The 13,919-nt window shown below is 48.2% G+C and overlaps 1 protein-coding gene across 1 annotated transcript; it reads left to right on the top strand.

The window, feature by feature from the left end:
• The first annotated feature begins 1,062 nt into the window (after positions 1-1,062).
• Positions 1,063-13,584, top strand: LOC130491696 (CD209 antigen-like protein A). The gene is made up of 9 exons (XM_056865483.1): positions 1,063-1,177; positions 2,891-2,953; positions 3,355-3,456; positions 4,133-4,305; positions 5,694-5,800; positions 7,311-7,410; positions 8,881-9,072; positions 13,216-13,275; positions 13,432-13,584. The coding sequence occupies exons 1-9, from the start codon at positions 1,063-1,065 to the stop codon at positions 13,582-13,584; spliced, it is 1,065 nt and encodes a 354-aa protein (XP_056721461.1).
• The last annotated feature ends 335 nt before the right edge of the window (positions 13,585-13,919 follow it).

Here is a 13,919-nt window from a genome sequence, read left to right as displayed (position 1 = left end):
ACCAGAAACCCAGGCTGGTGGTCACCCTGGGCTTGTTCTGTCTGTGCACTTGGAAGCGGCCAACACTAGATTTCCCCACAGAGCTGTGAAAAGACAAGTGGCTCATACTGGGTCTATTTGGGGTTTTCCTGTGAAGCTGCTGAGCGGCAAATGAGCAGAATGTCAAATAGCATTCCAAGCCCACACAATGCCTTTTTAGAAGGACCCAGCGCTTTCGAGTTTCCCAGCCGACTTCATGCATGCGCTTACGATGCAGTTATTTATTTATATCCCGCTTTTCTTCCCACAGTTGGGACTCACCGTGGCTTTTAGAAGAGAGTTCTCCCCTCAGTTCTCTCCCAATAGCCCTGTGAGGTAGGCTAGGCTGAGAGGTTGTGATGAGCCTAAGGTCACCCAGCAAGCTTCCACGGTAGAAATGGGGATTCGAACCTGGATTGCCCAAAATCCTAGTCCGCCACTCTATCCTCTTATGCAGATTCTTAGTTTATTTAGGTGGGGCTGAGTTCAAATTGTGATCGAATTGCTCCTTCAGCTTGTTGGGCTGAAGAAGGAAAAACGGGCAGCTGAAAATATTAAAAACATCAGTTGATCAAATGTTTCTCTGGTTTGACTACACCCAATTTAACTTGTGATTAGTGAGTTGGTTACTGTTGTTATCAGAGGACAATTTTTAACACAATTATTATTATTAATTGTTAATAATGGCAGATTTATTTTTAGCTTGCACACAGACTTTCCCACTGACTAAGCCAGCCACACCGGCTCCCGTCAGCATGGTTATTTCCTTTTATGGAGAGCTCTCTCTTTTCTGTAGCTACCGTTTCCACTTCCAAAATTATCTAAGGCTGTAACTCACGAGCAAGGCGGCCCCTGAACAGGATTTCCGCCTGAGTTACTACAGGGCTGGTACTGCTATACTCCTCAAAATATCTTTTTCATGATTACGCTAAATAATGTGAGTCATGAACAGTGGAGATAAATACTGTGTACTTTATCAACCTATTACTATTACAGTACTGCTACAGTACTATTATTGCAGAGACGTCATCTGAGTGAATAGAAATGAAGGGATCTTTGAATCCACTTGAAGGAAACCTAGAAAGCGGACCCAGGAATTCTGCTGTTGGTCAAACAATGATGTTCCTCAGTGGATGCTCGGGGATGAGGGGCTGTCGTGGTAAGCTGATTTCCTCTTTTCTCCATGGGGTTGAGAACTTGGCCTTTGAACAGAGGGAGAGCTAAACTCATGTGAAGCTGTAAGCAGCATAGTAATCTCTCCATGCCCATAACTGCTGCAGATAATTTCACGATGCGCTTGTCAGAAAAGTGGTTGGTCTGTTTCATAGAATCATAACAGTTGGAAGGGACCACCAGGGTCATCTGGTCCAACCCCCTGCCCAATGCAGGAAATTAACAACTACCTTCCCCCCACATCCCCAGTGACCCCAATCCTCCTCCCACCATGCAGGATCCTACAATCAAAGCACTCCCGACAGATGGCCATCCAGCCTCTGCTTAAAGACCTCCAAAGATGGGGACTCCACCACCCTCCGAGGCAGTGCATTCCACCATCGAACAGCCCGCACCATCAGGAAGTTCTTCCTAATGTTTAGGTGGAATCGCTTTTCTCTTAGTTTACATCCATTACCCCGTGTCCTAGTCTCTGAAGCAACAGAGAACAAGCTAGTTCCCTCATCAACATGACATCCCTTCAAATATTTAAACATGGCTATCATGTCTCCCCTCAACCTTCTCTTCTCCAAATGAAACAAACCCAAATAGAAGACTGCTTTGAGGCCATTCTGCATCCTAACACAGAAACCTTTGTGTCATTAACTCTGGTGAGAATCCATGCCCTGAGGAGAGACTTAGGCTTTGACACAGAGTTAATGACACAAACGTTTCTGTGTTAGGAGGATGCAGAATGGCCTCAAAGCAGAGTCTTCTATGTATGTTATTCTTGGCAGTATTTTGCAGAAAAATAGCATGTTACTGGTTCTTCAAGTAAATACATTTTAGTGGTGAGATGGAAGAGGAGGGTCTCCTCTGTAACCTTCTTTCGGAGGCTTTTGTGGATGTAATTGTAAGGAAATCTGTGGGTCCTCTTGTCTCTCCACACAGAGAAACCTGAATTATCAATTATTATTAAGTTTTGTTTATAAACCACTTTCCTGTTCAAAATTTGCAGTCCCCTGCACAATTAAATTAGAACAGTGCAAAAGAAAAAATGCATCCTAATTCTGCAATGTAGGAGCCCCGTGGCGCAGAGTGTTAAGCTGCAGTACTGCAGTCAAAAGCTCTGCTCACAACCTGAGTTCGATCCCAACAGAAGTTGGTTTCAGGCAGGCGGCTCAAGGTTGACTCAGCCTTCCATCCTTCCGAGGTCAGTGAAATGAGTACCCAGCTTGCTGGGGGTAAAGGGAAGATGACTGGGGAAGGCACTGGCAAACCACCCCGCAAACAAAGTCTGCCTTGGAAACGTCGGGATGTGACGTCACCCCATGGGTCAGGAATGACCCGGTGCTTGCACAGGGGACCTTTACCTTTACCTTTTAATTCTGCAATGTGAGTCCGGTGCAAACCAAAGTAGCCAGTCCCAAGGAAAACTCTCTCAAACAGGCAAGTTTTAATTAGATGGCAAAAAAAACATCAAAATGGTACAGATAGAGTTCCCTTGGGCTGTAAGTTCCAAAGATCCCTCCCTCCTCTGAGAGAGGATTGCAGGGCTTCTGGAGGACCCTTCTATGATTGATTCATTATGGGTGTTGACAAAGAGATAATGTGCCCAATCTGCTCTTTTCATATTTGTGGACTAGTACTGGCTGCTGAGCTTCTGTTCTTTCCATTAACAGTTTCCATTTGGTGTCTTGTTTACTCTCTGTTTTACAAGTGGAAACTAAATGGTCCTTGAAAGTGCTCCTTCATCGATGCAAGAGAGCCATGAAGAGCCTTGGTAAGTGCCGATTGCTTTTTCCATCCACAGGTTTACAGACCTGTGAGTCGTTCTAGCAGGGAAGCCCATAATCTTGGGCAGAAACCAAGGGGAAATGGCTGTGGTCTCCAACAGCCAAGACTAATACCCCCGTTTCTGTCTTCCTTTCTGTGCATTTCTATTCTGTGATTGGATATCCCTGCCGTAGAAGGCATTCCAGCTGCACTTTGACACTGCTGGAGTATGAAAGGTCATGCCACTACAGTAAATAACTTAGGGGTACTGCGGATCTGTCTGTCCAGTTCCAATAAGCAACCAAAACTTTGTTTCTGTAATCTACCAGCTTTTCTGCTTACGAGAATATCGGCAACGAAACCTCAGACAAAGAGCCATAGGAAGTTTTGTGTCTCTGTCTCTTTTAGCTGATGGAAAAGATTCAGAGATCACCATGAAAGATATTGCCATCATTGTTACCTTGGCTGTGCTGTTGCTGATCTCCATTGGCTTCAATATTTATCTGGCTGGTGAGTTCTTAAGTCCCTCCCTGTTGCCATCCGGCTCCCACCCTGAAGCTAAGCCTTTGCTTCCTGCCTCCTCTCTGGACTCAAAGGCATTCACAAAACCTGGATTTCCTCCATCGCTGCTGGCCCTGGCATGCCGGTCCGCCAGCCCTGTGGCTCCACTCCTTTCCTTTCCCACCTGGCTCCTCCATTGTCTCGGCAGCCTCTCTGCTCAGATTGGGAGCTCACAGATGAAAGAACCAGGAAGTGGAGAATGAATCAAAGCACTGCAACGGAGATACATTATAAACTTTAAGCTGTGCTCCCTTCTGGGCACAGATGCCCGAGCAAGCGTTCTGAGATGTCCATCTTGGTGGTGAATTTCTTGCTTGCTTGACTGTTTTTAGCATTTGAATTGACTCCTACTGGTGTCAGGACGCAGAAACTCAAGGAGCATAATAGGTGGGGCAAAGTTAGTGAAGCCCCTGTCTCCCAGAAGATGCTGCAACTTTGTTTATGGGTGAAGGATTGTGGTTTGGTGGTGGGTGCTGGACTCAGGAAGCTCTTCTCGTGACTCTCCAGAGTTGTCGGTCTGCTACTAACGTCTAGCTGAGCCTAGGAAGTGCCACTGATTCCCCAGAACTGCAGGGTGAGATACTGACAGCTCTCATAACTTTTCTCCCTGTCTTTCCTTCAACAGCCAAGCGCCAACATTTAGAAACTGATCTGAGCAGTTTGTGCCCCCATGGCTGGGTCAGGAGCCAAAGCAGGTGCTACCATTTCTCCGCTACCCAAGAGGCCTGGGACGTTGGTCAAGATCACTGCTTTTCTTACAGAGGCTCCCTGGTGGTGATGGACACTCCACAGGAAAGGGTGAGACAGCCAGTTGCGCTTTGTGGCGTGGATCCGGCGCAGGCATGGTGCTTGCTGGGGGCTGCTAGGTGAGGCTTCGAGGAGGTGGGATGAAGTCTCCACTGCAGTCTGGGTGAGGGGTCTGCACTCAGGCAAGGCAGCTGAAGATGAATCCAGGCAAGGCGGTAGTCTTGGTAGCTGAATTGGGGGTCTGTGAGCAAGAGGATTCCCAGGATTTGCAGAGTCCAGCATCCCCCACGGTCAGCCTTGGGATACTCCTAGATCATTCACAGTTCCTGGACCTCTCATTTCCTGAAACCGCAAGGAGTACTTTTAATCTGCTGCGTTTGATCCCAAGGCACTGTGGACTGTTTTTGGCTTTAGATCTAATAACTGCCTTAAGACCTCTGGAAGGAGCCATGGCTCAGCGGAAGAGCCTCTGCTTTGCATGCAGAAGGTCCCGGGTTCAATCTCTGGCATCTCCACTTTAAAGGACATGCTAGCTGGTGATGTGAAAGACCTCAGCCTGAGACCCTGGAATGCTGCTGCCACTCTGAGCAGACAATACTGGCACTGATAGACTAATGGTCTGATTCATTATAGGGCAGTTTTATGTTTATACCCCTGGCTACCTAGTGGGATTGTCCTGATCAAGTGTATGGGCATACTTTCCTCCTCAACCAGGGTCTGCTTGTGACTGATGCAGGCTTTGGCAAACTAGAACCACTGTACATCAAAGATTACCATCTCCTTCTGGTTCAGAGCCAGCATGGTGTAGTGGTTAAGAGTGGTGGTTTGGAGCAATGGACTCTGATCTGGAGAACGGGGTTTGATTTCCCACTCCTCCACTTGAGTGGCAGATGCTAATCTGGTGAACGGGTTTAGATTCCACACTCCTTCATATGAAGCCAGCGGGGTGACCTTGGGCTAGTCACAGCTCTCTTAGTGCTCTCTCAGCCTCACCTACCTCACAGGGTGTCTGTTGTGGGGAGGGGAAGGTGAGATTGTAAGCTGGTTTGATTATTCCTTAAGTGATAGAGAAAGTTGGCATAGAAAAACCAACTCTTCTTTTTCTGCAGTCTCTGAGTTCAGCCACGAGAACTCTCCTTTCTCCTGCTACCAAATAAGTAAGGAGGGGGGAAACAGCCCAGTGTAGGACATGGCCAGCGACTGCTTATATCCTTGCTTGTACCCAGTTCCAAGCTGTTCTCCATTGGTTTGGCCTGTAAAAAAAAAAAAGCTTGGAATAAGCATCACAGTCTCACAACCAGAAGGTCAGCATATACTGTAAAGTGTGTGTGTGTGGGGGGGGTACATCTGTCTGCTAGCTAGAATCAGATGATGGAGGAGTCTGATGTGTGTGGCTTATGACTTTATTTTAAAAGAGAAGACCTCTCCATTTTTGAAAGGATTTTGTAATGAGCTCACAAGGCGTGGCTGGTTATTGGATCGGCCTCTGGAGAGAGGGAGTTGGACAGCCCTGGAAACAGCCCAACGGGTCCCTCTTTAGCAATTGGTAAGTCTTGTGAACTTTGGGGAAGTGGAGGGGGGTTTAAAGGGGGTGACTTGTAAAAGAAGGGCTGCTTCTGGTTGGCAGTTTTCAGGGACATCTTAACTGTATGAATCCTTGACATGAACCTCAGCATTTCCTAGCAATGAATTTTTCCGGGTGTATCATCCAGCATGCTTAAGGTCCCCTGGTATAATTTTATTTTTTTAACTGCATGGAAATTAGCCAGTGTCCACATCTTGAGTCAGTTATGGTCACTAGGTACAAAATCCCCCATTTAGAATTTTCAATTTGGATTTTTCCCCTGTGGTTGCTCAAAAGCTTTTCAGGGGTTCTTCAGTTTAGAAGGTCTGCGTTGGTAGGCGGTCCTGAAAGCTTACTCAATACAAACCTCCCTCTGCAAAACCCAACCAGAGAGGAGGGTTGCTCTTGGTGGCTCATGGAGGAGCTGTGGTTTGTGCTCTGTGTACAGCCGGTCCCAGGCTCAATCACTGGCATCTCCAGTTAAAAGATTTTGGGTAACAGCGGGTGTTGAGAGCTCCTGCCAGAACAATAAGGCCGTGCTGAATTGGAACGACAGCCCGCCTCCATATCAGGCAGCTGCATCTGTCCATACAAGGCTCCAGTGAGGGCCTGGCTGGTTCTCTAAGTAGATAGATGCTGAGCCCTGAAACCTGGGGTCCAGCGTTCCAGCACAAGGTCCCAGAAGGAGGCAGAAAGGCTTCCTCCACCCTTTGGCTAAAAATTGGGGCATCAGTTGTAAGGTGTGTCTTGGGCAGGGAGGTTGATGATCGGGGTTCATGGAATGGCTTCCAAGTTTCTGTCCCTGAATAGCCTGGTTATATTTTTGTTTTTCTTTGGGGACAGTGGGGTTTTATGGAGGGTCTGATGAATGGGTGAGACTTTGCTCTTAAGACAGTAGAGTGGAAGCTCTTAAGACAGGAGAGAGTCAGTGTGCTGTAGTGGTTAAGAGCGGTGGAGTCTGATCTGGAGAACCAGGTTCAATTCCCCGCTCCTCCACATGAGCGGCGGAGGCTAATCTGGTGAACCTGATTTGTTTCCCCACTCCTACACACAAAGCCAGCTGGGTGATCCTGGGCAAGTCACAACTCTGTTAGAGCTCCCTCAGCCCCACCTACCTCACAGAGTGTCTGTTGTGGGGAGGGGAAGTGAAGGTGATTGTAAGCCGGTTTGAGTCTCTCTTAAGCGGTAGAGAAAGTCGGCATATAAAAACCAACTCCTTCTATGAGTGGTTGTGGAGTGGAAGGGGGTGCGAGATGAGTATGAGGGGGTTCATTGGCCAGGGGCCTGCTAAAAGAGAGGGCAGGTGGAGACACCATATGAAAGGCAGGTGCTGTAAGAAGGGAGTGGAAGGATGTCTGAGACTTAAGTGGATGTCAGTGAAGAGGGGAAGAAGGTGGTGGAAAAGAGTTCTCCATCCCCAAAGGTCTGTTTGTCTACTCTGGATTGCAGCATAGCCAAATACTAACTTGACTCTGGGGTGATTGCATTGTAGGTTTCCAATAGGTGGAGAAGGTTGTTGCGCCTACCTGAATGACGAAGAGGTCAGCTCTAAGCAGTGCGTCAACAGGCAACGGTGGATCTGCAGCAAACCAGTTGCTACCCTAAGTAGGCAGTCTGCACTTTAATTGGGGGAATGAGCTGGAGACAAAGAGCAAGCAGTCCTAACTGGATCAATAACCTATGTATACCAAGAAAACTCAAGCAGGAAGTTGTATAATTAAAAATATGGTTTTATTAAAAAATAAAGAATTGTAAAACAAGAAATATATTTTCAACAATGAACATGCACTCACAGAGCATACAAGAGCTGACCAAGGGAAAAGGGAGGAAGTCAGATAGGGTTTTGGGGATGGGTGATAGTTGCCAGTCTTGAAGGGGTGTCCAGGGAAAGCAGAAGAGGAAAACAGCCAGCATTTCAGGTGATCAGCATGGACACAGAAAAGTTCCACCTCCAAGTATAAAGTGATCCTCATCCAATCAACAAAATGGGATATTCGATACTCGATGCGTTAGGATATTAGAAGTCTGGAGCCACCAGAGAGAACTGAAGCATAGCATAAGTATTCACACGACACGCTAAGCAGTACAGACATTACATAAATAGGATCCGATTTACAATAAGCTAAACACAGCAGTATAAATCACAGTTTTTAATCATTTATCCAAGCATGTTTGTGCGGTGTGATCCTGTTACCTATGCAGAATAGCCCTCTTGAATAGTTCAAAAGAGCAAGAGTCCAGTACGATCTGAAGAAGTGACGATCTGAAGAAGTGAGCTGTGGCTCACGAAAGCTCATACCCTGCCAGAAAATATTTTTTTTAGTCTTTAAGGTGCTACTGGACTGTTGCTCTTCTACTGCTGCAGACAGACTAACACGGCTACCCACTGTTGAATAGTTCAGTTTTGCATATCATAGAATGATAGTTATATTACAAATATACATAAAAGTGCCGTTTGTGCATTTTTGCTTTCTTAAAGAGGCCCAGCGTGACAGACAATGCTTTTTTAAAAAAATAAGTAAAAGAACGCCATTTATTAAATTATGTATCAATAACCCATTTACTGTGTTTTAGGACGTTGTCAATTTAGGAAAGAAACGTGTTCGTAAAGCTGCTGTCCTATTCTGCCTGAAGAGTTTAGGTTACAATACGCGTAGAAATCGATTTCACGTTAATTTGTGTACCAATACTGAGTGTGCATTTACGATCGTCTTAAGCATCCCTTCTGTCATTTGGGTGTGAAACAAGCTGGGGCATAAAAGCAAGCGAATGTCCGGCGCTGCCGCTAAAAAATGGAGCCTCAGACTGGAGACGTGGGATTTAAAACAAAACTGGCCTTTCAAAATTATTTATTGTGGTGGGGGGGACACAACGAGCCGGAGGTCTCGTTGCGAATGAGGCCGTTTCACACGTTCACGATTCATTTCCCACCCAGGAAGAAGGGCGGAAGTCAAACGCGAGGGAGGCGTTTGACTTCCGCCCTTCTTCCTGGGTTCGCGACGCCGTTGCCTGGGATACCGCTTCCCATTTCCGGTTGGCGCCTGACCGCGCCCGTCTCCTAGTTCCGGAAATGGGGGTGTCGCGTGACGCGCATGCGCACGGAGGGCGGCGGGCCCCGAAGCCCTCAGGGCGGTGAGGAGGAGGAGGAGGAAGATGGCGGCGGGGTGCGGGGCGGGGTGCTGCGGCTGTTGCTGCGGGGAGAGGGACAGCCGCACCCCGGAGGAGCTGGTAAGGCGGGCGGGAAGCCGACGGGGGTCCGTTGCCTTTCGCCCTCCCCCAATAGGGTGGGCGGGCGGAGATGCCTCTGAGCATGTGCAGAGTGCCCACGTTGGGTCTTCTGCAGCGAGGAACTGTAGCCCTAACCCTTCCCCCCCCCGCGCGTTTATATAGGGCCAATTGCATGGGAGCATAAAGGATAATGCAAATAATATTGCATTAATGCAAGTAATAATGCAAATAATATTGCATTAATGCAAATAATATTGCATTAATGCAAGTAATAATGCAAATAATATTGCATTAATGCAAGTAATAATGCAAATAATATTGCATTAATGCAAGTAATATTGCATTAATGCAAGTAATAATGCAGATGATATTGATAACTTCGATGTTTTTACTGCAGGGTCGGTTTGTGGGTTTGGGTTGCGGAGAGGTGGGGGTCTTTTAAGGCTCCCCACAGAGGCTGCTTGTAGAATAGACGCGCATGTGTTGTAGAAAGGGGTTGGGTTGCCAACCTCCAGGCACTAGCAGGAGATCTCCTGCTGTGACAACTGACCTCCAGCCAATAGAGTTCCCCTGGAGCAAATGGCAGCTTTGGCCATTGGACTCTACGGCAATGAAGTCCCTCCCCCAAACCCCACCCTCCTCAGGCTCCGCCCCGAAAACCTCCCGCCAGTGGCAAAGACGGACCTGGCAACCCGAGAAAGGGAGGCGTGCTGGAGCTCTTCTGAACATGTGCAGACGACCCTTCTGACCCTCTTCTGTAACCGTCCTTTTCCTCCACGTGTATAAAAATCTCCAGTTGACTTGCGTGGTGGGAACCAGCATGTTGAAGGAAAAGAATTGGGCGGGGGTCTCTTACAGGGCTGGATATGGGTGGTCTTCACATGCCCCCACCCTGCAAGATTGAGTGCCAAGAAAAGCATCATTTGGTGACTCAGAATACTGGGGAGGCAGCGGTGGAGCGGGAAGGGTGCCTTTGAGCATAGCTGGAGTGCTTTTCCGGCCCCCTCCGGTGGGTAGCTGCAACCATTGCCTCTTCGCCTCTGTCCCCCACCCCACCCCTAGCAGTGGTGTGAGGACAAATTACAGGAGGAGGGACAAAGGTAGGCATGGAAACATTTAACAGATTTTAAGGCTCTCTCCGGGTGTTGCTTTTTAAGTGAGTGTGCATGTTTAGAAACGTTTGTGATTGTCGGCACCCACTCAGGATTCATCCCCTTCCTCAGATGCAACAAAATGGTTGCTCATGTGATATGCGTGCAACGTACATATAAAAATATAACTCCTAACAGAAATGGGGTGAATGTTGTAATGTATAAAATAGGTAAACCATAATATTCTCCTTGCCCCTGGGTTAGGACAGCCACAGGTTTGGGGATTATTGGGGATTTTCCTTTAAGAAAAGTCAGTGGCCGATGGACTGTGGAGAAGTCTGTGTGCCTCTGAGTTTTGCAAAAGAGGGCATTCTGGTGGATGCAGCTTCTCCCTCCTGCAGGATCTCAACTAACAGCCCCTTCCCACGTGGCTCTAGGTGGTGCAGGAGCCCAGCTGTCTGCCCTTACGTATGGCTCCCTTAATCCTGGGAGGTCCATAGGACGACAAAGCCGGAGGGTTGCCCCTGCATAGGTTGGGCGATAAATGAGGAGTGGTTTTTCTGAGTTGGCAGCAGTGGGTTTTGCTGAAGGCGCAGCAGGATCTTTGGCAGCTCACGCCACCGAAGCAGGAGCTCTTTTGTTAAAATGCAGATGGGATTGTCATCACCAACGTTTTGGGGGCCATCCAGGCTTGTTTCTCCGGCACCTCCTCCTTTTCCTGGGCGTCTCCATTCTCTTGGAGCTGTTTGCCTTCGGAGCCACAGTCTTCTCTGCATCTTCGCTGCTCTCCCCTACTTTCCCTTTCTTCTGCTTCCAATGGTGCAGCCATTTGTAGGCTGTGCCGTTTCGCTGGCTTTCTGTTGTGTCTCGCTGGCTGGTGGATTGAGGGGGAGCCCTTGTGCCTAGCAGGAGAGCGCATGTTTTGCATGATGCCTCCGGTCTCATCTGCGGCATCTCCAGTGAAAAGGTCTCGTGGCCCAAGAGATCTTTCTCTGCTTAAGACCTTGGAGAGCGCTTCTGGTTTGAGGCGAAGGTGCTGGGCAGGCTAGACCGATGGTGTGACTTCGTGCCAGGCTGCTTCGTGCGTTTGTAAATTCCAAGGACTCCCTCAGTGTGGCCTTATGAGGTGAAGGGGTGTGATCCTTGCCTTCGCGCTGCTGCTGCTCAAAGTAACGAAGGCATTTTCTCTTAGCCTTCTTTCCCCTTCCTGCATGTTGAAAAAGTGGAAGGGGCAATTGAGAAGATTAAGGAAAAACTAAAGAGTTTTGTACTTTAAGTTTAGAAAAAAGGTGACTAAGAAGGGGGGGGGGAGAAGACCCAACATGAGATGGATAGACTTTATGAAGGAAGCCACAGCTCTCAATTAACTTTGCAAGACCTAAGCAAGGCTGTTAACAACAGGACATTTTGGAGGACATGGATTCATAGGGTCACCATGAATTGGAAGCGACTTGATGGGAATTGATACAAGGAGGGGGACGTGATAGAGGTTTATAAAATTATCCACAGGGTGGAGAAAGTGGGTCATCATACTAGGCACCTGATGAAGCCGAGGAGAATCCATTCAGGAGAGACACAAGGAAGTACTTTTTCTCTCCACCAGTAATTAGATTGTGGAGTTTGCTCCAGTGGGAGGAGTGATGGACAGGAGTATAGATGGCTTTAAATGAGGTTTAGACAGATTCATGGAGGGAGGGGCTATCAGTGGCTTCTAGCCATGGGGAATAAAGGGAGCCTCCATATTCAGAGGCAGCAAATGTTTTGAATACCAGAGCTGGCAGGCAGCAACCGGGGAAGGCCTTGGCCTCTCTGCCCTGGTTGGCCACTAGGAGAGGTAAAAGGTAAAAAGGTAAAGGTAGTCCCCTGTGCAAGAACTGGGTCGTTCCTGACCCATGGGGTGACGTGACATCCCGACGTTTACTAGGCAGACTTTGTTTATGGGGTGGTTTACCAGTGCCTTCCCCAGTCATCTACACTTTACCCCCAGCAACCTGGGTACTAGATAGACAGGAGGTTAATCTGGATGGACCACTGGTTTGATCCAGCAGCAGTCTACTTAAATTATTATACATTCCTATTTATCACCCTGTGCTAAGAACATGGGGGAGCTCACTCTGTCGTCTCCTCCTGTCCTCATGGATGCTTGTTTCCTGTGTTTCAAGAGTTAATTCAGTTGTGTGTTTTTAAAACCCTTTGCTTTGTTTGCAGGCTTATCAGATGTTTCTCAATGGGATGCTCAGTAAACATTCCAGAAAAGACTGTGTGCCCAGCACTGTTGGTCATGCCCTGCAGTGCACAGCGGGCAGGAGGGGGGTGTTGGGAGTGGCATGGGGCATGCTCTTTGTTTGCAAAGCGCAGCAGGGTCTGATGGGTCTTCATAACGCTCCAATTGCGCGTACCAAGCTACTTACTGCCAAGGTAGGCTTTGTTCCATCCAGATGAGCATTGCCTGCCCTGACTGATTACCCCCCACACACACACACATCTAAAGACCCTGGGACCATCTGGATGAGTATAATCTCTGTCAGTGGCTGTGCATGGGGCCTGAGATGACAGGAAGCAAAGCTGAGTCTTCCTGCATGTGCAGTAGTTGCTTGACCAATGAGCCGTGCCTCAAACCCTGTGAACACCCTTGAATATAAACTTGGGGTCCTATAGCAGGTATGCAGGGGTTCCTCAGATGACATGTGGATGTGCAACCCCAGGGGTTAACTGCTGTAAACCCACAGTGTTAGTGACCCAGAACCCCATGCAAATCCTTGTGGTTTGCTTCCTGGCTGGAGGAGGAGGAGGTTTATTTATATCCTGCCTGTCTCCCCAATATGGGTCCAAAGTGGCTTACATCATTCTCCTTTCCTCCGTTTTATCCTCACAACAACCCTGTGAGGTGGGTTAGGCTGAAAATGTGTGACTGGACCAAGGCCACCCAGCAGAGTGGGGATTCGAACCTGGGTCTCCCAGATCCTCGTCCAACGCCCTAACCCCTACAGTACGCTGGCTGTCAATAAGCAATGAGCAAGCTTTTGTTTCCTGCATAATTTGACTTAGTGGCTATAAAGTCTTGAATTTCCTTCCTAGACCATCCTTGGAGAAACTCAAGATGAAGATGATGAGATTCTCCCACGTAAAGACTACGAGGTGAGCTTCTCTAATGTGTTAAATGGGTGCTGGGGGTTCATAGGGTAGATTAAGAGGAGGCTGTACTTCTGTTTCCTCTTTCATAGGCGTTAACTAGCCGGGGATGAGTCGCTTTGGGGGACCCCTCTCATTTTTTTTCTTCCTGTGTTGAGGCAGGGTTACCTGTTCTCTGACTGCTTCCCGCAGAGCATGCTCAGAGGTCAGCGGAAGGCCGAACGCCTTGCCAAGAAGTCCCAAGAAGTTAGTGGCACGCAGTTTGATGGTTGCTTATATGCAGAGAGCCAGCCTCGATCGTATGTGGCTCTGTGAGAAATCCTCCCTCCCCCCACCTGCCCCATCTTCCAGCTTACGAATCCTTCCTTTGGCCACTTGCTGGTATCTCTTTTACTTGCCTCAAGTGAGCAACTATTCAGATGCCTTTGTGGAGAAGCTCTGCCGCTGAGCATTTCCTGCTCCGGTTCAGTCTATTTTGTCTTGAGAGATGAGAAGTGCTTGACTGTGGAAACTCATGTCAGGGTCATAGAATCATAGATTTGGAAGGAACCACCAGGGTCATCTAGTCCAACCCCCTGTGCAATGCAGGAAATTCACAACTACCTCCTCCCCTCCCCACACCCCCAGTGACCCCCTACTCCATGCCTAGA

Source organism: Euleptes europaea, chromosome 19 (assembly GCF_029931775.1).
Source record: "Euleptes europaea isolate rEulEur1 chromosome 19, rEulEur1.hap1, whole genome shotgun sequence".
In the NCBI taxonomy this organism is placed as follows: Eukaryota; Metazoa; Chordata; class Lepidosauria; order Squamata; family Sphaerodactylidae; genus Euleptes; species Euleptes europaea.
This window is presented reverse-complemented; position numbering and strand designations above follow the sequence as displayed.